The 27169-nt window shown below is 39.0% G+C and overlaps 1 protein-coding gene across 2 annotated transcripts; it reads left to right on the top strand.

Annotated features, from left to right (window-relative positions):
• The first annotated feature begins 288 nt into the window (after nucleotides 1–288).
• LOC131504729 (UDP-glucuronosyltransferase 3A2-like) lies at nucleotides 289–27169 on the top strand. 2 transcript variants are annotated; one of them, XM_058717393.1, is made up of 8 exons: nucleotides 289–643; nucleotides 2973–3074; nucleotides 8872–8985; nucleotides 9540–9648; nucleotides 11457–11988; nucleotides 22637–22868; nucleotides 24325–24544; nucleotides 26529–27169. In XM_058717393.1, exons 1-8 carry the CDS (start codon nucleotides 550–552, stop codon nucleotides 26803–26805), a joined length of 1680 nt encoding a protein of 559 aa, XP_058573376.1. In that variant the 5' UTR covers nucleotides 289–549; the 3' UTR covers nucleotides 26806–27169. The 2 variants fall into 2 exon arrangements, with proteins under 2 accessions (XP_058573376.1, XP_058573366.1); XM_058717383.1 differs by lacking the exon at nucleotides 8872–8985 and having other exon boundaries at nucleotides 306–643.

The raw sequence follows: 27169 nt of genomic DNA, 5'->3' as shown, positions 1-27169 counted from the left end.
TCTGGGAATCAGTTTCTGGGATCTTGAGATAGAACACTGGCAGAGATTTTAAGCAGGTACCTGGGAAAACGGGGCATGGGGATGACAATATGAGGTCACTAGTGCAGTTAGGAGGTGGGAAAATTCCTGGAAAAGTCCCTGATGGGTCTCAATCATCTGGAGGCGGAACTCACTTGGAAGTGACTTCCTAAGGCCCCTCCCATCCTGGTTCAGAGTAGCTTCTCTGCGGAGAGTGTGGTGATTACTCGGACAGAGAAGGGTTAAGGGGATCTCACTAACCCCTCCTTCCTGCTGCTCCTGGTTAGGGAGGGTGAAGACAGAATAGCCAGTGGAGCAAGCACCCAGAAGGAGGAGCAGAAGGGCCAGAAGCTACAAACAGAAGAGAAGACAGGATCCACTTCTCACCTCTTCCCAAGCTGCCTGCCAGCGCATTTCCTTGGCAGCCAGGGCAGCGCGTCTTCAGGGCTCACAGGTCGCTGTGCACGACTCAGAGAAGAGCACAGGGCTCTGGGCACTGGACCCGGCTCCGCAGCTGGTACAGGAGGGAACATGGCGGGCCAGCGGGCACTGCTGCTAGCTGGCTTTCTTCTGTCTGGGTTCCTGCTCCCAGAGGCCGCCGAAATTCTGACTGTATCCTCACTGGGTGAGTGCTGGCAACAGAATCAGACACAGGCGCATCCCAGATGCTCAGGCAAGCATCCCTGCTTCATAGGTCATTCTTTGTAGTTTTCCAGAGCTTGTTTGGGTCCCAGGATAGAGGAGGGAGGGGAGAGAGGGAGATGGGGGTCACAGAGGGGTCCCCACTGCTGGGTTGGGGAAGTTAGTTTTGGGGAAAACAGCAGTTTCCTTTCTTCTCTTTTAATCTGCTCTGTAAGTGCTTCCCACTGTGCATTGCTGAGGCCAGAATTTAGATCCAGTGCTGAGCTGGAGATCCTGAACCCCGTACTCCAGGGTGGGGCAGGAACTTTCAGAGGCACACCCTAAAAGTCTGGGAGTGTGCAGTAGTTGCCAATAGAAAGTGGAAGACGGTCAGTTTCAGGCTCTTGGAAGCCAAGGACAGGGGCTCCTGGGGGCAGCAGCACAAATGGGGCATGTTTCATTAATAGGAAACCTGAAAACTGACTGGGCAGAGGAGGGAACCCCAGACAATCAGTTGGGAACAGCTCTGTTTTTGCCCTTGCTGCTAGAAGGTTTTGAAGGACAGTGAAGCAGTTAATTCTGCATAAACCCAGTTTTGTTTCCTTTACTTTTGCACCAAAGGGAACAGAAGGGGAACAGGAACATTTATCAGGTTGAGGAGGCATCATAACATGGAGTTTCCCTAAGATATATATATATATATATATATATATATATATATATATATATATATATATATATATATATATTTTTTTTTTTTTTTTTTTTTTTTTTTTTTTTTTTTTTTTTTTGGATCCATCCTGACAGGATAGGGGGCTCCCAGAATCACTTTTAGATCCCCTAGAATCTGGGGATCGTGGGCTAGAAGAAACCACAAAGTTCATCTAATTGGGCATCTCCCTTTTTATTTCCTGACAGGGATCCTAAGGGCCAGGGAAATGAGGGGCCTTTTGCAAGAGCACACCAGACCTCCCTGATGTCACACACCCGGACTTAACCCACTGTTTCTTACCTCAAACCTGTTTTCTTCCCTAGACTCTACTCTTTATGGTGGGGAATCCTAAAAATCAGTATTGAAAAAAACAAACAAACCCTATTTTCCATTTTAAATTTATTTTTTAATGATAGAGGCAACAGAAAAAAAGAGCTGCCTCACCTTTTGAAATTGCATGTTCCCTGGACTCTGAGAGGGGGCAGGTGTGGTTTGGAGGTGCTTTCTCCCCTTGCCTCTGCCCCAGAATGCACTGGGCTCACCAAGACCCTCAGGAATAAATGCCTCTGCAGGAAGCCTTCTCCCCTGCATCCATTTCTTGCAGTGGTTAAAAGTGATCCAGAGCAGGCACTTGGGTCTGTGTTACATCAGACAACACAAGTACAGATGTAAAAAACTAGAGTAATTTCCACAGATACACATTATTACTTTAGTCCTATATCTTTCTCTACTGACCCAATCATCATGAGATCTGTATCTTCCAAGCAACCTCCACTTCCCAACATAGGCAAATTCTATTCCTTTACCCATAGATTCAAGAAAAATGCTCCATGATATCACATGGTTTTAGACATTGATGTAATAGAACCTGTACCATCCCAGAGAATCAAGCTTCTGTTTCCTTAGGATTCCAGGATTTTCCTATGTTGGGTGATGTCCCAGTTTTGCATACATACAGGATCCTACAGTTCCACCCAAACGGACCACAGTTATCCTAAATGCTTTAATTGATTTTTAGCAAAATGCAGACTCCAAGTGAGGAACATTGTCATATAAATTTGAATCTGAAGAATTTTGCTGTGAGTAGTGACTCTACCCTCTTTTGCTTCTGTGGCTTGGCTTGATATTCACGTTCCCATGTTTCTGGCTTCCACGTTGACATAAATTTCCTGGGAGAGAGATCCCAGAAATAGCTTTGAGTGATTGTCCTTTAGAAACCCATTATTCTCACATACATAGCCTTGTGTGTCAAAATTTCCAGCAAAACAGTTACTTCTTTAGACACAGTATCTCCATAAAGGCAGCCTAAACTTCAGCATGTAACTAGGATCAGGAACTCCCTCAGGCCTAAGCATTAGAGAAGGCATCTCACTGGCATGGAGACCTTGAATTGCAAAAGGGAATTTTTCATGTAAGATTGCTACATATTACAATTTGGTCAGAAAGAATGTGGGTATCTGGCCTGGGGTTTACCCAAAATGAAACCAAAGGACTAAAATAACTCATCTTCTACTGACCACCAACTCTCTGCTACCTTACCCTGGATTTCCAGATCCCCCACATCAATTTCAGACCCTTTGTTCTCACCTTTACAAAAATAAAAATTTTGTATTATTCCTAGGTGGAAGCCATTATCTACTGCTGGACCGGGTATCTCAGATTCTTCAAGATCATGGTCATAATGTCACCATGCTTCTTTATGGAGGAGATTATTTAATCCCAAGTATGTTCTTTTTTTTTTTTTGGTAATTATTAAATTTATCTACCCCAGGAAAGGATATACGTCTTTTGTATAGCACTGCTTAGCACAAAGTCTTTTTTAATCTAGTTGTATTTTAAGATGGAAAAATGTGTGTGTGTCTGTGTGCATTTCATGTTAAGTGCTGGATATCTTACTAGACTGTGTAGACCTGGCCCACACAATGCCATATCTGCATATTTTACCTTCCACTCTGGTTATTTTATCCATTATTTAGCATGGAATATTGAAATCTTCAGTGATTATTATAACACTGTGTATCGCACCTTCAATCTTTCAGTTTTTGCTTTAGATATTTGATGGTCTCTAATTAGCTGCATATATGTTTATAATTGTCATATCTTCTTGCTGTATTAAACCTTTTATTAATATGTAATGTTTTTATTCATCTCTTGTAATTTTTTTAATTTAAAATCCATTGTGTTTGATATTTGGTACTTGCATGGAATATTTTTTCCATCATTTCCCTTTCAGTCTATCTTTGATTTAAAGTGAGTCTTTTATAGGCAGAATATAGTTGGATTATGTTTTGTGTGTGTGTTTATGGCTTTTTAATTTTTTTTACTTTTTAATACATATCATTATTTTGGAAAAATTCAGATTTATGGAAAAGTTGCAAATATAGTATAGAAGTTCCCACACATCCCTCACCCTTTCCCCCCATTGTTAATATATTTTTATGTTTAATTCTTTTATTAATATGTTTTATTGAAGTATTATTGACACACAATGTTACATTAGTTTCAGGTGTGCAAGCAACTTGACAACTATGTATATTGTGCTGTGCTCACCACAAGTGTAGCTACCATCTATCACCATACGAAGCTATTACAACTGGATCATGTGATTTTGTCCCTTCTGCCAATTTCTATCCTTTGATTGGAGAATTTAATCCATGTATATTTAAAGTAATTACTGATAAGGAGAAATTTACTTCTGTCATTTTGCTATTTGTTTTCTATATGCCTTATAACTTTTTTGTACCCCACTTTCTGTATTACTGTTTCTTCTGTGGTTAGTTGATTCCTTGTAAAATGTTAAATTCTTTTCTCATTTTCTTTTGTATGTATTCTACCACTTTTTTGTGTGTATGGTTACTTTGGGGATTTTATTTAACCTGCTAACTCTATGACACTCAGATTTTTAATTTATACCAGCCTATATTAACACTCAAATATTCTGTTCCTAGCTGGCTTCATCCTCAACCTGTTCAGTTAGTTAATGTCACAAAATTACATGTTTATACATTATGTGCCCCAAACATAAATTATCATTAACTTAAATGCATTAGTATCTTAAATTATGTAGAAAACTTGAATCGAGTTACACACAATTTCAGATAATGATAGTTTTTAAATGAATAATTTTTTAATGTACTAGTCTCTTAAATCATGTAGAAAACAACAATGTAGTTAGAAGCCATTGTTACAATAACAGTAGCTTTTATAATTGCCCATCCATTTACTTTTTTGAGGTCTTTATTTTTTCATACACCTTTAAGTTACTCTCTGGTGTCCTTTCATTCTTCCTTGGAGAACTGCCTTGCACATTTCTCCCAGGGGAGGTCTAGTGGTAACAAACACCCTTAGTTTTGTTTATTTGGGATTGTCTTAATTTTCCTTGACATTTGATGCACAGTTTTGCTGGATATAGAATTTTTGTTGACAATTCTTTTTGTCTTTTCTTGTCTTTTCTTTCTTTCTTTCTTTCTTTCTTTCTTTCTTTCTTTCTTTCTTCTTTCCTTTTATTCTAGAATTTTGAATATATTGGGACATTGCCTTCTGGCCTCCAATCTTTTTTTTTTCCTTCAAAATTTTTGATTGGATATGTATTGGTAATCTCATTGACAGCCACTTGTATGTGATGAGTCACTTCTTTCTTGCTGCTTTTAATATTCTCTCTTTATCTTTCTATATTTTGATTATACTATATCCTAATGTGGATGTCTGAGTTCATTTTACTTGGAGTCTGTTGAGCTTTGTGGATGTTTATATTCATGTCTTTCATTTAATTTGGGAGGTTTTCAGCCATTGTTACTTCAAATATTCTCTCTATCCCTTTCTTTCTCTCTTCTCCCTCTGAGGATCCACAAAGCATATGATGGACCCTTAGGCTGTGTTCCCTTTTCTTCAATTCTTTAATTTTCTGTTCCTCAGACTCAATCATTTCTGTTGTCTTCAGGTTCACTGATAATTTCTTCTTCATGCTCACTTTTGTTTCTTTTTAGATTTTCTACCCCTTTATTTAAAATTTTTTTAAAAATGTTTATTCACTTATTTTGAGAAAGCAAGAGAGAGAGAACAAGCCAGGGAGGGACAGAGAGAGGGAAAGAGAGAATCCCAAACAGGTTCCATGCTGTCTGCTCAGAGCCTGATGCAGGACTCAATCTCACAAACCATGAGATCATGACCTGAACTGAAATCAAGAGCTGGACTTGCCTCGTTTATCCCTTTATTTCTATTTTGCATACACTTTTTCCTTGACTTTCTCCACATATCCCTTTAGTTCTCTGAGAATTTTTAATGTAGTATTCTATTTTATTTATTTTTTATTTTTTTAATATAATTTAATGTCAAGTTAGTTAACACACAGTGTATACAGTGTAGTCCTGGCTTTGGGAGTAGAGTCCCGTGATTCATCAGTTACATATAACACCCAGTGCTCATCCCAACAAGTGCCCTCCTCAATGCCCATCACCCATTTCCCCCCTCCACCACACCTCCCATCAACCCTCAGTTTGTTCTCTGTATTTAAGAGTCTCTTATGGGTTTCCCTCCCTCTCTGTTTGAAACTATTTTTTCCCTTTCCCTTCCCCCATGGTCTTCTGTTAAGTTTCTCAAGTTTCACATATGAGTGAAAACATATGAAATCTGTCTTTCTCTGACTGACTTATTTCAACTTAGCATAATGCCCTCCAGTTATATCCACATTGTTACAAATGGCAGGATTTCATTCTTTCCTATTGTAAGGCAGTTATTTTAAAGTTATTATCTAGTATATCTGCCATCAGGTCACTCTTAGGGACAGTTTCTATTGATTTCTTATTTTCTTCAGAATAGGCCTTAATTTCCTGTTTCTTGGTGTGTCTTGTGATTTTTGTTGAAAACTGAACATTTGAATATAACAAAGTGTTAAATCTGGAGATGAACCTCTCCTCCATTCTCCAGGGTTTGCAGACTTTTGTTATTAATTTTGTTTATTTATTTATTTTTAAAAATTGTTTTATGCTGCTTTTGTGTTGAGGATCAAACCGAGGTGTAAATTTCACTGTTCACTGTCTTTTCTGAGCCTTTTCCTGGGCATGAATGGACACTTTCAAGTTTTCCTGATATGTGTAGCTGTTTTACAATGTCCCAGCTTTTAATGGTTCCCTTTCAAATGGGTAAATTGAGAAAATGAGGGGGAAAGGAGGGCATCAATCTTTTAAGACCCCTGGAAGTCAATTGAGCCAGAGAGGGAAGTGGCTGCAATAATAGAGCATGATGCAGAAACCTTGTTGCCTACTTCTTTGTCTGCGTCTCTGTGACCAGAGCAGCAATCAGCAATCAGAGCACAGATACTTGATATTTGGACAAGGTGATTTTTTTGCCCACTCAGGCTCTTGAAACCTGTGTACAAGCTGCTCTATAAACAATGCATACAGCTTCCTGCTGGAGACTGAGGGATGGGGGATGGGTAGCTGCTACTGTGGAAAAAGCTGAAATTGACTAAAATTATCTGCAATTTACAGTTAAAGACTTCCTCTGGTTGGTGGAAACCATCAATTGGCTGCAGATTTCCCAAATAGTTATTTCAGACAAATTCTGTCAGTGGAATTGTTGTCTACATCAGGAGGTGTGTGTGTGTGTGTGTGTGTGTATGAATTTTTCACCATTTGCTGTTTTCAAAGTATGTCCAGGAAAGCTCCTTATACTCTCATGCTGGAAATGGAGCCATAATAGGTGTGTCTTGACAGTGTCAGGGATGGAAAGACCTTCCACTCAACAAGCAATTTGTCCCAGGAATTTAACTGAGGTGCCACGGCTTGTGCTTTGTGTAGGGCAGCAGCACCTCCCTCTATGCGAGTTGCTGTGTGCGCGTTTGTGTCTTGAATGAATGGGCTTCAGAAATCTCTGCAAAAGGAGGTTGTCCTCAAAGTACTGTCATACATGTGCTTCTGGAGAAAGTTAAATGTGGTTAAAGATCTTGCCAGCAAAACTAGCAAGTAGGGCTGTTGAGGTAGTCCATGAGAAGCCAAGTTACAAGTTACTTGTACCCTTCAAAGGTGAAGGTGAAGAGACACTAGAGCTGAGAGCTTGTTGAAATAGGAATTAAACAGAATATATCACCAAAGCTATGACTGTAAAGAATTTATTAGTTTTAGATATAGTCAGTAATTTCAGTAAGATTGGAAATGGAGGCCATAATATGATGACAGTAATCCACTGAGAGGCTCCATTCATTCAGGGTTAAGAATAGTCAAGTTAGGCTATTAAATGGAGAACTAGTGGGGATACTCACTTCTTCGTTAATGGATCCTTTACAAAAAGGGACTTAATCCTTGAAGGCACTCTATTAAAACTCTATTTTGTTGTATTAAAACTTTTAATATGTTGGGCAGATCCAATGAGTTCCCTTTCGTCATGGTGTTAGTGCTAAAACATTAATTTTATGACTTCTTGTATAGGAGCAACCATAGCTACTGTGAGATAACAACCAATGGCTGTTGTGGCTATGGGATATTTAATCCCAGTAGTTAAGACAGGGCATGCACCACTGTGCTCTATCTAATATTTTCTAACTCCTAGCAGTATAGAGGTACTTTGATAAATTTTGGTGAGCTCTCATGATATATCTGTTATTTCCCCCAGTATTGACTAAGACGATTAAAGTTGGTCATTGGGGGGATCTCATCCAATGTTAAAAGTAATGTAGAACCTCTGATGTAAAGTCACAAAAGCCAATCTGTGTCCTTGCTCTGTTATAATTTTTTTTTTAAAGTAATGTCAGTTGCCACATATGTCAAAACTGAGACCTCTGTTTTAATTTCTTTCCTGACTCTCCCACGCTGACATTTCCCATTTTTTGCCATTCCTTTCATTGTCATTATTTATACTTCGGGGGAGGGTATCCCTTTTAACCTGCTCATATTTATAAGTTCTTCCTCCAAATGTCCTAATTAGCATCACCAAAGCTAAGGGCCTTCCTGCTGGTGATTTTAGAGAACTGAGATTAAGCTGAGTTTGAATTAACCCCATGAGGGTGTCATCAGTGTTTCCCTATTACTGTGTTAATCAAGGTTTTCTTTGAGCTACAGAGATATCATGAGCAACAGTAGCAAAGGCATTTTCTCGGGTTCTAGTGCACCTTCTCCTTTTACAGGTGTGGAGTTCATCAGATGGCATGGTGCTATCCTCCTCGCACCATTCAGTGGGCTTGTAAACTGGAATCAGTCTTAACTCAGAGCACTGTTTATAATGGGGGCAGTCCTTGAGATGTACAACCATTGGTCATGCGGTTCTACCTAGCCTAGTGTCAATCACACGCTTCATGCTGGAATCCAGAAACAAAGTGGATTCTGACACAGAAGATAGGTTTGTGTGAGACACATGACCAGGGCCACTCAAAGCCTAAACCCATCCTTTTGTTTCTAAATGCCAATTATGGAAGCCTCTGAGTGGGATGGAGGTGCAGGTTCCCCTCATGGGGTCTGGCTTGCTTGGCTGAAAATCTTGGTCACACGAGGGAGGTCATGTTGAGGCTTTCTCCTCATTTTTCCAAGATATGTCCCAGAAAGTTAAGGAGGAAATGGAGTTTGAAAGCTGTCAACAATCCAACTTCAAAAATGGTGCCAGACTCTCTAGTACACATGAGTTATGGGGGAAATGTCGGAATGGTAAGTAGGACTGCAGAGGACTACTCTTGTTAACTTAGCCTTTGCCATATTTTTGGCTGAATGAAAAACCTTTGCATGTGTCACCTGTAAGCAATAAAAAAATCTCTTTTTTCCTAAAAAACAACGGACTGGGGAGCTGGGATAAAATTAAATCTGTATTTAAATACAAAGTGTAGCACTTACTGTATGTGCAACCGTGGTGAATTATCTGACACTCCATTTATGTTTGTCTTCTCATCTGTAAAATGAAGCATATCTATACCTTTACATGAAAGCTTCAAATAGAACTTTACTTTTATTTAAGTTCTATATCATTCATTCAATTGAATAGAAGTAATTGAATTATTATAATGTTCTCAATAAATAGTATCAGATCCCATGACTGAAGAAATGAAAAAGCAGGCAGAAAACCGAAAAACCCTCTAAAAGCAAACATGCAGGTATATATAAAATTATTAGGATAAAAAAAACAACTATGGTATCATGCCAAAATTATCTGCATTGTTGGGCTTAATGATATATTTTATTGGTGTTTTTAAAAATTTTTTATTTAGAAAAGAAGGAAAATGCATACCAAGTTATCAGTTGGCTTCTACCTGAGAATCATGAAAAAGAATTAAAGAAACAGTTTGATTTCTATATTGAAGAAGCTTTACATGGCAGGTAATTTCTTTTATTCTCTGATTGAAAGACTTACCATTTATAAAGTGATGTAAATAAATGGTTGGATGCATAGCTACTTAGAGTAAGTTTAAGAGAAAAGGATGGGTGGATGGATGAGTGGATGGATGGGGAGATCAATGATAAGGGGTAGGGATCGATGGAATAGATGAGTTTTTCACTTCCAATTATTCGGTCTGTGTAGTGTGCCTTTTCCACTGAAATCATGAATGTATTTCTATATAGTCAGGGGATTGTTCCTTCTGGACCTTCCTGGCAGCCCTTCACCTACAATGTTTGTATATATACTCTCCACAACACAGAAGGCAGGATAAACAACATAATTTCTGATTGTTGGTAGGCGTATCAAAGCCACCATTTTATACTTACTTTTCCTCTCATCATATAAACTCAAGAATGGAAACATGCTGATGAGCATTGATTTTTCATACCCTGAGCCATTGTCTTTTAACTCATTTAAAAACCCAAATGCCTTGATGACACACATTGTGATATTAGCTTGAAAGTTTTCATCATTATCTGGGATGTATAGAAAGTTCTTTACCTTTGACAGAAGAGGGAAAAGACACATATTCATGCCTTCCTTGGTGAATTATAGTGGCCTAACTCCACCTTCCCCTTTTTCCTTAAGAATTTTATTCAGTCATCAAGGTGGTCCTAAAATCTGGCTTTTGCCATAAAGCCTTTCTGCTTACCTAAACTAGAAGACCAAATTCTTCATCCAGAAGAGATGTGTTCTAAAATACTCTCTTGAAGCATTGTATATATCATCTTGTGTTGTTATTCATGATTTTTTTTATTATGTCTTGTCTCTTCTTCCCCACTTCATTTCTTTGAAGACATGTTGCACCCACTTATTAAATATGGTGCAGCATGCTGAGCACAGTACCTTCCTGTATTTTAATAGATTAACTTAATTTCAAATATAATGAATGCTGTTCTTTTGAGGAATTTGTAGTTCATTTCTTGAATTTATCCACACAAGCAGCAGTCATTCATTATGTAAAATCATTTAAAAATAGAGAATAATTTCAGTTAATCATCTGTTGTCACTTGAAGTTTACTCTACAGTGCACGTGGACAACTGCATATTACTAATGAGCTCTCACTTGTGGGCTTTCAGTGGGCTGACATGGTGTAGTATTAAGTTCTTTCACTACTCCAGGAAAGATGAAATGGAAAGGGTAATAATAAGCTTCTTTGTTTTAACTTGTTTATCTCATAGGTTAGAAAAATATCGATCTCGGGATTCTATTATTACCATCACAAAGTTCCTTGTGTCAGGCAATTTCTCAAATGCCAACTATATAAAATTTAAAGAAAAAAATGGGCTATATTATCAATACTGATGGGCTCTGCTACCAAGTTACTTCCACAGGTAGGCTGAGAAACAAGACAGTCACTCACGAACTGGAGTGTACAGGTGAAAGTTAAAGAGAGCATCACAGGATGTGTCAAGTAGACATCGAACTGTGACGTCTGCTACAGTCAGAGATGGCTCCCAAACTGTATGGCTCTTGAATTTGCCTGGATGGGGTGGATGTGATCACGGAAGAAAAGGGAGGGAATGAAGTGAGAACATTTTAGGAAGCAGAAACCCCAGAACCAAGTGCCTAGAGCAGAGTGTTCATTGGAGACTGGTAAAATAGGTGGGCAGCTGCCAATATGGTCTTACTTACTTGGGATATTTTCTTTGAACCAAATATTCTCCTATATATTGTGAAATTGCCACCTTCAATGAATATTTGTCATTACTGTTTTGTTGTTGTTTTTTGTTTTGTTTTTAACAGAGAAGCACTTGACACCTTTGTAAAGTTAATGGAACAATTGGGGATTCAATGCAGTGATTTGCTAAGGAGAAGTGATATCATGGATTCTTTAAAAAATGAGAACTTTGACCTGGTATTTGTTGAAGCATTTGACTTCTGTTCTTTCCTGGTTGCTGAGAAGCTTGGGAAGCCATTTGTGTCAATTCTTCCCACCCCATTTGGCAGTGTGGACCTTGGGCTACCAAACCCGGTGTCTTATGTTCCGGTATTCCATTCCTTGCTAACCGACCACATGGACTTCTGGGGCAGAGTGAGGAATTTTCTGATGTTCTTGGATTTCTTCTTAAGGCAATGGCGAATCCAGTCTACATTTGACAACACCATCAAGGAACATTTCCCGGAAGGCTCTAGGCCGGTTATGTCTCATCTTCTAAAGAAAGCAGAGCTATGGTTTGTTAACTCTGACTTTGCCCTTGAATTTGCTAGGCCCCTGCTTCCCAACACTGTGTATGTTGGAGGCTTAATGGCCAGACCTGTTAAACCAGTACCACAAGTAAGTGAAACCTCAGCACTCAATAGGGACTTCATGTAGAGCTCTTCAGTGTAGAGTTGGTGGCTCCCTTGCCAGTGGAAATTGGGAGTGAAGTAGGATGAGACAAACAAATTTTTCTAGTTTATTGTATTGTATTGTACTGTATTGTATTGTATTTTAAATTTAAGAAATTTTTGAAAGTACAATATGAATTATTGACAGTAGATACCATATTGTGCCTCAGATCTGTAGATCTTATTGATCTCATTTAACTTTATAACTCTTCCTCCATTAAATATTAACTACCTTTTTTCTCTTTATCCCAACCCCTGATATACACATGAGAATGCAAATCCAATTTCCACTTTTTATTCTATGAACTTGACTATTGTAGATGGTTCATATAAGTGAAATCCTGCAATGTTTGCTTTTCTGTGACTGGCTTATGTCACTTAGCATAATGACCTCAAAATGCATTCATGTTTTTATATATTGCAAAATTTCCTTCTCTATTTCTTTTTTAAAGTTTATTTATTTTGAGAGACAGAGAGTGGGAGGTGGAGAGGGGCAGAGAGAGCAAGAGAGAGGATCCAAGGATGTTCCCCGCTGTCAGTGCAGAGTCTGATGCAGGGCTCCATCTCACCAACCATGAGATCATGATCTGAGCCAGTATCAAAAGTCTGATGCTTAACTGACTGAGCCACCCAGGTGCTCCCAAATTTCCTTCTTTAAAGACTAAATAGAATTCCACATGTATATGTGTGTGTGTGTGTGTGTGTGTATGTATAATTTCTCTAACCATTCATCTTTTGATGGACATTTAGATTGTTTCAGCATTGTGGCTCTTGTGAATAACGCTTCAGTGATTATGGGAATACAGCTATCTCTCTGAGATTCTGATTTGCATTCTCATGTGTATATACACAGAAATGGAATTGTTGGTTCATGTGCTGGTTCTATTTTTTTTTTTTTTTTGAAGAATGTGCATACTGTTTTCTATAGTGTCTGTACCATTTTGCATTCCCAAAAGCAGTATGCAAGGGTTGCAATGTCTCTATATGCTCAACATTTGTTGTCTTTTATTTCTTTTATAATAACCATACTGACAGGTATAAAGTGATACATTACTGTGGCTTTGATTTGCACGTCCCTGATTACTAGTGTTGTTGAGAATTTTTTCATATATCTGCTGGTGATTTGTATGTTGTGTTTGGATAAATGTCTATTCAAGTCCTTAGCCTATTTTTTACTGAGGTTATAAGTTTTTGTTTTTTTTTTTTTTTTTTGCTATTGAGTTTTAGTCCTTTCCTATACATTTTAGAGATTAATCTCTCTCTTTCTCTCTCTTTTTTAAAAGTTTATTTATTTATTTTAAAGAGACAGCCAAGCTGGGGAGGGGCTAAAGAGAGAGAGGGAGAGAATCCCAGGCAGGCTTCATGCTGATAGATACAGGGCCTGATGTGGGGCTTAACTCATGAACTGTGAGATCATGACCGGAGCCAAGATCAAGAGTCAGACGTTTAACCAACTGAGTGACCCAGGCGCCCCCAGAGATTAATCTCTTATTAGGAATATGGTTTGCAAATATCTTCCATTTGTAAATGTCTCTTTACTCTGTTGATTGTTTCTTCTGCTGTGCAGAAACTTTTTAGTTTAATATAGTCTCACTTATTTTTGTTTATTGAGTTAATTTTGTTTCTGTTGCTTGTGCTTTATCATTGAACTCATTGCCAAGACCAATACCATGAAGTTTTTGCCCTGTTTTCTTCTATGAGCTTCACAGTTTCAGGTCTGGTGGGGAAGGGGCAGAGACAGGGGGACGAAGTATCTCAAGCGGGCTCTATGCTGACAGCAGTGAGCCTGATATGGGGTTCAAACACACTAACTGTGAAATCATGACCTGAGCAGAAGTCAGATGCTCGACCAACTGAGCCATGCCCCCCGGTCTAATGTTTCAATTTTTAATCCATTTGAGTTTTTGTGTGGTGTAAGATAGGGGTCCAATTTTATTCTTGTTCATGTAGCTATCCACCTGACCTGGTTAGGGATTCTGGTGAGAGGGTGTTTTCATAACGATTCACCGGCTTTGATGAGACTGGTTACACATTTGCCTTGGGTGCACTACTCTTTCATTTAGTTTCTGGATTCCTTACAAGGGAATTTGACCATGAAATATTGCTGAATTAGCATGTTTTTCAGGGGAAGGAGCATCCAGAGCTTCTTACTCTGTCATCTTGTTGATCCCAGGGTCCACTTTCAAGGAAGCCCTTGCTATGAAGGTCACGGAAGTACTGTTAGGTACATGGCTTTGATATTGCGAACCTCCTTAAATAATGGCCCTAAGCTCTTCCTATGTCTTACCCTCGTCCTAGCCTTGCTGGTAAAAATGCTTCAATAAGTTGATATTTTAATTTCTACTTTTTATGATCATATATAGAATAATTATGTAGTGAGAGGACACCGCAATTAAGGATTTTAAAGGAGATTAGTTATCCATGATGAAATGTAAAAAAACTGAGACATAATGTAATGAGGCAGGATTGGGTGTGACTGACAATACCTGCAGGCATAATCTCTAATGTCTCCTTCCTATAAAGGCCTGGTTGCTGACTCAGCCTAGATTTTCTGATTTGATTGATCTTGGAATGGGTCTAGGTAATGTAATATTTACATGGTACCCAGGTGGTCTGAAGGGAGAGCCTGAACTCAGAACTACTGCTCTCGAAGTTTTGAAAAAGGTGGAGAGCTAAGATTAGTGGCTGCCTGTTGCCTGTAGGTAGGTACTTGGGTGCTATTGTATGGACATTATCTCATATATTGTATGTCATGCCACCTTGAGAGAACTGTGATGATCTCCAATTTTATAAATGAGAGGCAGACATTCATGTGATGTGCATATTATTCCCAGTACCATTTAGCTCAGAGCAGTAAAAGCCCAGATCTGACCTAGGCACCAAAATCTCTAACCTTCCCCTACTGATCTTGCATTGAATGAACAGAAAAATTTGGGGAATGATTCATGGGCAAAATGGACTTTGGTTCATGGTGGCATTTCTTAAGAAACCGAACTGGGAAGGAAGATACACCAGGTTGAAAGAACAGGTGGCCCCATGTGTGGAGGTATAAGTAAGATGGCCATGAGGCTGGGTTCTCTTGGTGACCCTGGCCAGACCAGTGTAGCTGAAGATTCAATTATACAAATAAAACTAGGCCAAAACACAGGCCTTACCTGACATAATGGTGGGTCAGGTCTTGGAAGTGAGACATGAGTTATTAAGGAAGAGAATAATGGAAGTTAAAGTGTGTAATCCATGAGATAACAGATGCTTGCTTTGAATGATTTTTCTTCTCTCCTTTCCTACTTTTTTCTATTGAGATCAAATAAACATATAATAAATTTTACCACTTTAGCCATCTTGAAGGGTATAGTCAGGGGCATTAAGAACATTCACATTGTTGTGCAACCATCACCTGCATCCATCTTTAGAACATCTTCCTCTTCCCAAATGGAAACTTCATACCCACTCGATAGTGACTCATTATTTCCTCTCTGCATCCAGACCTTGGCAACCACTATTCTCATGTTGTCTTTATGAATTTCACTACTCTAGGTGCATTATACGGGTAGAATCATACAATATTTGTTCTTCTGTGATGGCTTGTTTCACTTTGCATAATGTTTTCAAGATTCATGCATATTGTAGCATGTGTCCAAATTTCTTTTCTTTTTAAAATGTTTATTTATTTGGGGGGAGGGTAGAGATGGAGGGCAGAGAGAGAGAATCCCAAGCTGTCTCTTCACTGTCAGTGTAAGGCCCACGTGGGGCCCAATCTCATGAACTGTGAGATCATTACCTGAGCCGAAATCAAAAGTCCAACGCTTAACTGACTGAGCCACCCAGGTGCCCCTGAATTTTAAGGCTGAGTAGTATTTCACTGTATGTATATACCATATTTTTAATGTATTCTTCTGTCCATAGACACCCTGGTTACTCCCAATTTTGGCTATTGTGAATAATGCTATGAACAGTAGTGTTCACAAATATTTGTTTGAGTCCTTGCTTTTGATTCTTTTGGGAATATGCCAAGAAATGGAGTTTCTGGGGCATATGATAATTGTATATTTATGTTTTTGAGAAACTGCCATGCAGTCATTCACAATGGCTGCACCAGATTACCTTTCCACCAACAATGCATTAGGACTCTAATTTCTCCACATCTTCACAAACACTTGTAATTTTATTTTATTTTATTTTATTTTTTTAATTTTATTACTTACCATCCTAATGGATGGGAAATGGTGTCTCACTGTGGTTAGATAAGAATTTTCCTGATTAGTGAGGTTTACCATTTCCTAACCTTATTGGCAGTTTGTATCTCTTCTTTGTTCAATATCTGTTCAATATCTGTTCAAGTCTTTGCCCATTTATGAATCATGTTTGTTTTTTGTATAGAGTAGTTCTTTCTATAATCTCTTATCAGATATGACTTGCAAATATTTCACCCATTCCCTGGGTTGCCCTTTCACTGTGTTGATAGTGACCTTTGATACACAAAATTTTTCTTTTTGATGTAATTTTTTATTATGTTGCCTGTGCTGTTGGTGTCTTATATGAGAAATCACTACCCAATACACTTACATGAAGATTTCTCTATTTTCTTTTAAGAGTTGTATGTGTATAGATCAGATTTTTAGGTCTGTCATCCACTTTAAGTTGATTTACCATATGGTATAATGTAATGGTTGACTTTCAGTTTTTTTGCATGTGGATATCCAGTTTTCCAATATCACTTGCTGAAAAGACTGTCTTTTACCTAATGAATGGTCTAGAACCTTTGTCAAAAGTTATTTGACCAAATATACCTGGGGTATTTCTGGACTTTCTATTTTATCTTATTGATCTACATATCTTTTTTGTCATACTACACTATTTTGATTACTGTAGCTTTGTAGTAACTCTGGTATCAGGGAATGTGGGACCTCCAACCCTGTTCTTTTTTCCACATTGTTTTGGGTACTCATTGTTTTTGAAATTCCACATCAGCTTATGATAGGTTACTATTTCTGCCAGAAGCAAATGTTGTTCACTATTGATAGAGATGCATGGTACCTGTGGATCACCTTGGAAAGTACTGACATCTTTAAAGTATTAAGTCTTCTAATCCATGAAACCTGAATTTTGTTTCCACTTATTTGTGTCTTCTTAATTTCCTTCAGCAGTGGCTTACAGTTTTCAACATAGTTCAATATAGTTACCTCCTTGGTTAAGTTTATTCCTAACTATTTTTTTATTCTTTGGATTGTATTGTGAATGAAATTGTTTTTCCAATCTCCTTCCTGAAATGGTCATTATTAATGTAATGCAATTGATATTCTGAGCTGATTTTATTTCTTGCTACTTTCCTAAATTTCTATATTAGTCATGACAAATTTTTTTGTGTGTGTGAGAGAGGAAACTTAGGATTGTCTGCATATTATATCTTGTTATGTGCCATTATTTCTTGGTGCAATCTTTCTATTCTTTCCTCTCTTGTTCCCTTGAGAACTCCATAATGCATATATTAATCTACACAAAGGGGTCCTGTGAGTCCCTTACACTCGCTCTTTCTACTTTTTTCTCTTTAGACTTGAAATTTTAGATGTCCTGTCTTCAAGTGTACTAAGTCTTTTTTCTGTCTGTTTTGGTCTGTATTGAACTACCCTAGTGGGTTTTTCAATTCAGTGATTGTATTTTTTGTTTTGATTTTTTTTTGCTTTTTTGAAAAATAATTTCTGTCTCTTCTTGCTATTCTCTATTTGTTCATATATTGTCTTCCCGATTTCCTTTAGACCTTTGTCCACTTTTTTTTTTAGCTCTTTGTGCATATTTGGTCAACTTAAAAGTCTTTGTTTAGTAAATCCAATGTCTGTTTCTTCAAAGAGGGTTTCTGGAGATTTATTTCATTCCTTTAAATGACACATTTTGGCTTTTAGTCTCTCTCTTTTTTTAATATGTCTTGTGATCTTTTGTAGAAAGTTGTGGGCATTTGTAAAACCAGTCACCTCTAGTTGTGTTTGCAGGCTGCCATGGAACACCTTCATTAATTAGTGGGGAATGTTTTAATACTTTGGATAAGCCAGGGCAGACAACTTAAAGTCTCCTTAGGTATTTTCTGAGCATTTTTCCTGTCTGGACCTTTGTGTATGCGTTCATTCATCTGATTCTTCCTGTATACCTGGCCAATTTTAATGTCTTAAGTTCCCAAAGAGTCTTACCCAGATTCTGCTCAGGGACATAGGTGTTTTGTTTGTCTTGCCCCAAGATTCTAAATTCTGCAGTATCACCACAGGTTTTACATGGCATTGTGCCCTCTATTGCCTTGCAAGACTCCCACCAACCTGATATCTGAGCTATATTGCCATTTCCAGTCAGAGCTCTGAGCCTGGTGAGATCTTAGCTTGTCACCTGGGAGCCTAGAGAGTGGCTACAATGTTGCAAATTATTTCATTTCTTCTCCTCTTACAGAAGGCAGGGCTACCACTGCTGCCTCTGGACCATGGCATGCCACTTCAGGAAGAGTGTGGGGCCAGAAGAGTAAAATTGCCATGGAAATTCTCACCATTCTGAGTGTGGTTTTTTTTTTTCTTCCTGAATGGGCATCTGTTTGGTTTCTGTATATCACTGACTATTTTCCCAAGTCGTATAAAATTATCTGAGTGAGTCTTTAGCCTTTTTTGTCCTTTTGTTTTTTCTGTGGGGAGCTGGGAGTACTCAGCTTCTTATTATGACATCGTGCTCTGCCTTTGCCAATTTTAAATTATAGATTTACACTGATCTTATAAATGTCAAGTGACAACAAAGCTGGTTTTTACTGGTCCTTTGGGATGATAGTTTTTATAGTGTTGTGCTGGATGGAGTTAAGAAGGGCCAGAATGGTACAACGAGGTAAGCTGGAGACAGTCAACAAATGCAGAGGAAGGAAGATTGACAAAGGATATGAAACTAATTTTTAGGGTGTTAGATCATGAACTTCTTTAAGAATCATCTAGGGTGGCTATGTGCTAATTAAAATCAGACAAAATAGACCAATGTCAAACCTTTTACAGGATATAAAAGGTATTTTATAACTCGTCTAATGTAACAAAATCAAGCAGCATAATGCAACACATCTATAGAATGAAGAGAATTTTAAAAAAGCTAATCATTTCAAGAGATGCAGAAAAAATATTTGACAAACTAACGTCCTTTCATGATAACAGTCACAAAGCTAGGAGTAAACAGGTATTTTTTGAACACGATAAAGAGTATTTATGGAACATTGACAGCTTTAACATCATATTCTATGGGATAGACTGAAATCCTGCTGCTTCAGATCGGTAGTCTAAGATGCCCGCTTATATCACCGCTATTCAAATATACCCTACACAAAGCAAGTAGGCAAGAAAACGAAATAAAAAGCATCTGAATTGGAATGGACAATGTAGAAATGGTTTGATATTCATATGACATAATCTTGTATATAGAAAATCCCAATGAATTCATACAACTTGTGTTTTCATACACTGGCAATGAACAATCTGAAAATGAAACCAAGCAAATTATTCTATTTACAACAACACCTAATTAAACTGAGGAGGCGAGAGACACATACACTGGACACTACAAATTTGCTGAAAGAAATTAAGGAAGACCTAAATAAATGGAAAGACATCTCAAGACCATGAATTGTGATACTTAATATTGTTAAGAGAACAATACTACTCAAAGTGATCTACAAGTTTTACCTAAGCCTTATCAACACTTGAGTGGCTTTATTATTACTCTTTTTTCTTTTTTGCAGAAATGGAAAAGCCAGTCTTCATCTTACATTGAAATGTAATGGAATGCAAGTAGCCAAATCAACATGAAAAGAACAGTGTTCAATGACACACATCTGTGACCAATTCATTTGTGACAAGGGCAGCAAGAGCAATCAATGGAGAGAACAGTCTCTTCAGCAAATGGTGCTGAAACCACTGGATATTCATTCCCATGAAAGAGAATATATTCCAAGCCTTCCTCACACCATATATGAAAATCAACTCAAAATGGATCAATGGCCTAAATAAAGAGCTAAAAGCCGAAAAGTTCTTAGAAGAAAAGAAAGGGCTAAAATGCATGGACTCGGACTTGGCAATGAATTTGTAGATGTGACATTGAAAGAATGAATAACAAAAGAAAAAATAGATAAAGTTGACTTCATCAGAATTAAAAGCTTCCGGAGAAGCTTCTCCGGAAGCTTTTAATTAAAGGGGACATTTTATAGAAAATGAAAGGACAACCTCTCAGGTACCAGGCGAGTATGTACTCTCTTGCTGCTTTTCATCCTCATCTTGGAGGTCCTAAGGAAGTAGTAGGAGAAAGAAAAAGCAATAACAATCATGTAGATTAGGCAGGAAGAGTTAAAACTGTTCTTTCTCACAGATGACATGATGGTCCATCTAAAAAATCTGAAAAGTCAAGAAAAATATTTCTGGAACTAGCAAGCAATTATAGTAACATTAAAGCATACAAGTTTAATATAAAAAAATCCATATTTTTCTTGTATATCAGCAATGAACAGGAGGATGTGAAATTAAAGCCACTCTACTATTTATATTTCACCACTAAATATGAAATCTTGGGAATAAATACTAACAAAACATGTATAAGATTTATATGGAGAAAACTACAAAATGCTGATGGAAGAAATCAAAGAGCTAAATAAATGGAGAGATACTCCATATTTATGGGTAGGAAGACTCACTATTGCTAGATGTTAGTTATCTCCAATTGGATCAATAGATTCAGTGCAATCCCACCGAAAATCATAGCAAATTATTTGTGGATATTGATAAATGGATGTTCAGATTTCCATGGAGAGGCAAAAACCCTGAAGGGCCAACACAATATTGAAGATGAAGAGCTAAGTTGGAAAACTGACATTAATCAACTCCATGACTTATGAAATGGCTAAAGTAATCAAGACAGTGTGCTATAAGCAAAAGAACAGACAAATAGATCAATGTACTAAGAATAGAGTGTATACATAGATCCACACAAATTTAGTCAAATGATCTTTGACAAAGCTTTAAAAGAAGTACCATGAAAAGAAGACAGTCTTTCCAACAAATGGACACAGTTCTTACATCTTCAAACAAATTAACACAAAGTGGGTCACAGACCTGAACATAAAATGCAAAAGTATGAAATTCCTATGAGGTGACATAGGAGAAAATAGATTGCGAAGTGCTTGGTGATTGTTTTTAGATATAAAATTTAAGGAATGTTCTATTATAGGGTTGATAAGTTGGTAAATTTATTTTAAAAATGAAGAAGGTGTGATTTCTGTATACAATGTAATACTTCTTGGCAATTTGCATTTGCAGCAACGTGGATGGAACTGGGAGGTATTATGCTAAGTGAAATAAGTCAATCAGAGAAAGACATATATCATATGTTTTCACTTATATATAGATCTTGAAAAACCTAACAGAAGACCAGGGGGGAAGGGAAGAGTAAAAAAGTAATTACAAAGAAAGAGAGAAGGAGGCAAACCATAAGAGACTGTCAAATATAGAGAACAATCTGAGGGTTGATGGGGGAGGGTGGAGGAGAGGGGAAAATGGGTGGTGGGCATTGAGGAGGTCACTTGTTCGGATGAGCACTGGGTGTTGTATGTAAGCGATGAACCATAGGAATCTACCCCCAAAAACCAAGAGCACATTTTACACACTTTATGTTACCCAATTTTATAATAAATTATGTTAAAAAAATAAAAATTTCTGTTCTTGGAATTACCTGTCAAGGGAATAAGAGGTGGAGACACAGACCAAGAGTAAGTATTTGCATAGATAAACCTGATAAAGACTATTATTCAAAATGTAATACACACAAATACACAACCATATATATAAAATACACAAATAACTCTTAAAACTCAGTAATAACAAAAAAAGCCCAATTAAAAATTTTTAAATGGGCCAACCACCTTACCAGAACTCTTATCAAAGAAGACGGACAGATGGCTCATAAGCATATGAAGGAGACAAATGACAGATATTTCTCCAGCATCTACCTCAGCCTCCAGAGTGCCTACTGCCCCCTACTGGGCCAGGAGAGCAACTGGCACTCACCCAGACACTAGCACCTCTGGTCTGTCATTGGAACACTCCTAAATGGCCATATCTCCACAGACAAGGATGAGGGATGAGGATGACCCTGGTACTGGGCCATGCTCACAATGAAGAAAGAGGTTCCCATCACCTCAACTTTCCTCTTCTTAAAACATTGTTAAACATGGAAGTCCTGTATCTAGATGTCGCTGCTATAGTATGCATTAAGTGCTTCATGTGCAACGTGGGCGATTGTGGTAGTGGCTGGACACCTAAGGCTCTCTTGACATTTATTTGTGATTATTGAAAGTATTTGTATGGTATGGTGTGTCCTGAGGTCTCAGAAAAATGACTTCAAGGCCACCAGAAACAACAGATATGAGCAGAGTGCAAAACCTCCCTAGCTATCCTCAGAGCTATGAGAACAGTATCAAGACAGTGAGCTCTAGGCACTGACAGGAGGCTGTATTCGGTTAATAGATGTCTTTCAATTCACAGGTGTCTAGGTTTCCATGAACAACTCTGTTCACATACTTTCCTTTCTTACCACTCCAGGAATTTGAGAATTTTATCAGCAAGTTTGGAGACTCTGGTTTTGTCCTTGTGGCCATGGGCTCCATGGTGAGCACCTATCAGTCCCAGGAAGTTCTCATGGAGATGAACAGTGCCTTTGCTCATCTCTCCCAAGGGGTGATATGGAACTGTAAGCCTTCCAAGTGGCCCAAAGACATCAAATTGGCAGCAAATGTGAAAATCGTGGACTGGCTTCCTCAGAATGACCTCTTGGGTAAGGACTGACCAGATCTATTTCTCTTTTTCTATTTATGTCTCTTTAGGGCTCCATGGGGCAACTCCATCACCATGAGAAGGGACAGTTGGTTGCTAAAGAAATGTTTAGAGGACAGGAATGGAGCAGTCAACTGGAGTCCCTGGGAAATCAGGATATACAGCCAAAATGGTTAAAAGTGCCATGTTTGCTTCTTCCTTTCTATTCTAGTCCTGCTGTTTTCAGTCAGAAGTGATATTTTTGTCAGGTTATTTTAACCCTAACATATTTGCACTGAAGAAAGTTGTCCAAGTCCAACAAGAGACAGTTTGTGGACTTTGAGAACACACAGCAGGGGTCTTCTTGCCATTGCTTTTCCTGGGCCCTTGAGAACCTGTTAGGCCACGTGCCATTACAGACACCCTCCCCTTCCACATACACACATATTAGCACATTCTCCTATGTTACAAAAGGTATAGTCATACTTTCAAAAAATTGATGTTGATGGTGTCTGAAGGGTGTGCCAAAATATCTGACTGTCAAGGTGAGTAACTTGTCAGCCAGTCATTTGGTCCATAAAATTGTCTGGTAACAGTTCCTTACACCCCAAGGTTTTCTTTGTCCTTGTGCCAGTTTTTTGAGCACCTTAGCTGCCACCACAACTGAATACCTCAGAGGTTCACCCCAAGATTATTCACCCCAAGGCTCACAAACATATTGGGAACTTAAGATAGAGTGTTATGCATATTTTTTTTTCACAAGGCATGGAGTAAAAAGGATTCTGATTTTCAAGGAAACACCAATAGATTCTGATGCACATCCGTGTTGAGAGGCACTGTTTGAGATGAACTCTTCATTATCAACACTTGTTTTGGTTTTCTCTAAAAAAGAGTAGAGTAGCACACGGGAACTGGAAATACTGAGATGGGTGGTCCATCACACCCTACTTTAGAGGATTTCTTATTAAATTGAGGAGAAAGCACACAGAGTGTATGTTTGAGGAATGCCAGGTGAGATGCGATGACAATAAAAGTATTAAGACTTCAATAAGAGGAAAATAATGGGCAGTGAAGGAGAGAGGGTGAGACGTGGAGAGTGAGAGACAGAAAAGAGACAGAAGGAGACACAAAGAGAGCAGACATAAGAAAAGCAAAGAGAGAAACAGGGTAGAGAGAAGAATGGATGGACGGATCGGTGGATGGATAGTTGGGAGGAGGAATATGCCTTGCTTAACACTGTTCTCTGCAGCTTTCCCTTGGCTCTGAGTCTTAGATGGATTGACTTAGAGGAATCTCTGTACACAGACAAGGCCAGAATCTTCTATCTTGGAATATGCACCGTTGAGTGTGTTCAAAGCTGGACCAGTAAATCCATTTTCTCCACCATACCTTGAAATCCCTTGGTATTTTCCTCTGCCCTGATGCTTTCCCTGGTGTTCTGAAAGTTTTCATGCTGAAATATTCCTGATTTACAACAGCTCACCCACGCATCCGTCTTTTTGTCACCCATGGTGGGTTGAATAGCATAATGGAGGCCATCCAACATGGTGTGCCCATCGTGGGGATTCCAGTCCTTGGAGACCAGCCTGAAAACATGGTCCGAGTAGAAGCCAAGAAGTTTGGTGTCTCTATCCAGTTAAAGCAGATCAAGGCAGAGACATTGGCTCTGAAGATGAAGGAAGTCATAGAAGACAAGAGGTATGCAGCTCTCTGAACTTGTCGTTGAGACTAAAAGAAGATATGAAATACAATGGGTACTGTGTGGCACTCTTTTGCAAAAAGGCAAAACTTTAGGGACAGACAATGATATGCATATGATACTAATACCTGTTCTGTTTCCTCTGAGAGTAAGACTAGGCGTTTAGGTTAGATGCTGAGAACAATTTTCTACCATAAGTATTGCAAAGACTCTGACCTATTTACACTGGGTCTCAGAGAGGTGTTATATTTTGATGCTGCTTATAGTAGAATTTCACTGAGGCAGGAGGTCTCCTTTTTGTCCCCCAATAAGCCACACTGTTTCTCCAGCCTCAGGCTCTTTGTCAGTGCTGCTCCCTAGAACATCCTTCCTTCTCCTCTCACGACTGGTTCCTTCATGACCATTGGGCTCATCTTCAGTGTCCTCTCCTCAGAGAAGTGGTCTTTGTCTGACAGTTCTAAATGCACTCCTCTCTCACCCCCTTCAATTGTAATTTGTTTTTTCTTCTTAACACTTCTCAGGATAGGTAACTACCCCATTTCTTTCTGTTTTTGCTTTATTGTGGGTCCCTCATATTAGAAAGTGGAGAGTAAGCCCCCTTGGATGGCCAAGTGTGTCTGTTTTTTCCCCTGAGCTCACCGGGCCTAGCACAGGGCCTGCCACAAAGTAGGTTGAGATGAATTTCTGTTAAGTGAGTTGGTAGAAGGACCCATGATATCTTATGTAAATTCCCATCCAGAACAATGATCTGATAATGAGAATGGGTGGAATATCTTATTAGCATCTTCAGGACATCTACCCTGAGTCAGGAGTATGTTACATCACATATATTCATACGTGCTTTTTCCTTTAGTGTACCATAAGCCTCCTGGGAAGAGACTTTTCCTTACAGCTTAATCACTGTTTTATAGTTTAGCACTTTTTGGCCCTAGGCATGGATCTTTGCATGAAGGCACCAGTTTGAACTTTTCAATGTGACCCAGCTAGACTGTGGCAAGACCAGTGGTGTAGACTCTAAGTCTAAAGTTCTTTTTTTTTCCAGCAAAAGAGCAGATGCAGGATTAAAGCGAGAGATGGCTAATGTCCGGGAAAAAGACAAGAGCCCCAAATAAGGGTCCTTGCCCCATATTTATTCAGATCAGAAGGCTTGCAAATGTGATGGGTGTACACAGAGAGACAAAGAAACTGTGAACATTAACTTTTGGACGTAGGGGAAAAAGGTAGTTTTGAAGATATACAGTGTTTGGGGTTTGGGTCAATATAAAACAAAATCTGGGTGCTGGGCAGATGGGTAGATGGTTGTTAACAGCAGACAGGAGGCACCATGCCTGTTTATCTTAGCTAGCCTAGAGGATGAGACAGATAGGGGAAATAACCTCATGGTTAATAAGGCATCTTTTCTTTTGTTAACTATCTTCACTCTGGGCTGCTTCACCTGCAGCACAGTGGTCTATAGTCCAATTCACCAATTTACCTAACCTGGCCCCATTCTCCTGTGAAAGCAGCTTTTCTGCTATAGTACTAAACTGGGGGTGCTTCCACCCTGAACATCTAATCTTGGTTATTTCATATACTTATGTATTGGGCACCTGTGTGCTGTTTCTATTTCAGGCCTTTGCCTCTCCCTTTCTATTTTGGAGGCTCTGCACCCCCTCTCTATTTTGCCTTTGCACCTCCCTATTTCTGGCACCTTTCTGCTTCCCAATTCTTGGGGTGTCTTTGCACCCCCTATTTTTGGAGTGCCAATCTGGTTTACTGAAACTCAGGTGTGAGCATTTTAGGACTTTGTATTTCTTTATGTCGTGTTAATGCATTGGTGTAAGCCCAGGGGATTCCTAAGCTTATCCCCTACAGACCAGGCCAGCACTTTTCCTTGAAACGGAGTCTTCTGTGCACATGGAGGAAAGAATGTGTGTGTGACACGTTGTCTCTAAGTCTTTTGAGGCCAAAGGAGTAATGCCCCGCCTCTGTGTCTGCCAACAGGTACAAGTCAGCAGCGGTGGCTGCCAGCATCATCAGGCGCTCCCACCCCTTGACCCCTGCCCAGAGGCTGGTGGGCTGGACCGACCACATCCTCCAGACAGGGGGTGCGGCCCACCTTAAGCCCCATGTCCTGCAGCAGCCATGGCATGAGCAGTACCTGCTGGACGTCTTCTTGTTCCTGCTGGTGGTCACCCTGGGCACCCTGTGGCTCTGCGGGAAGCTGCTGGGCATGGTGGCCAGGTGGTTGTGTGGGGCCAGGAAGCTGAAGAAGGCCTGATAGGGGTGCATCCTTGATGGGTATTTGAGAAGCCACTGGTTCTACAAAGTCTCCAACCATACAGGAAACCCCTAGTGTCTCCCTGTATTCCACCTGATGGTGGCACATAAATTGCTCTTCACTTCTGTCTGTGTTTAAAAATTGTTGGGACATCTGGGTGGCTCAGCCGGTTAAGCGTCTGACTTCAGCTCAGGTCATGATCTTGCAGTTTGTGAGTTCGAGCCTCACTTTGGGCTCTGTGCTGACAGCTTAGAGCCTGGAGACTGCTTCGGATTCTATGTCTCCTTCTATCTCTGCCCCTCCCCCACTTGTGCTCTGCCTCTATCAAAAATAAATAAATGTAAATTAAAAAAATTTAAAAAGA

The sequence above is a fragment of the Neofelis nebulosa genome, chromosome 1 (assembly GCF_028018385.1).
Source record: "Neofelis nebulosa isolate mNeoNeb1 chromosome 1, mNeoNeb1.pri, whole genome shotgun sequence".
NCBI lineage: Eukaryota > Metazoa > Chordata > Mammalia > Carnivora > Felidae > Neofelis > Neofelis nebulosa.
Note: the sequence above shows the minus strand (reverse complement) of the source record. Positions and strands in the feature narration are given on the sequence as shown.

Bases quoted from the DNA above. Each gene is read 5' to 3' on its own strand.
- LOC131504729 (XM_058717393.1), top strand. From the start codon at position 550: ATGGCGGGCCAGCGGGCACTGCTGCTAGCTGGCTTTCTTCTGTCTGGG. The intron at 644-2,972 runs GTGAGTGCTGGC...TATTATTCCTAG, and splicing joins TCTGACTGTATCCTCACTGG to GTGGAAGCCATTATCTACTG. The intron at 22,869-24,324 runs GTAAGGACTGAC...GATTTACAACAG, and splicing joins TCCTCAGAATGACCTCTTGG to CTCACCCACGCATCCGTCTT.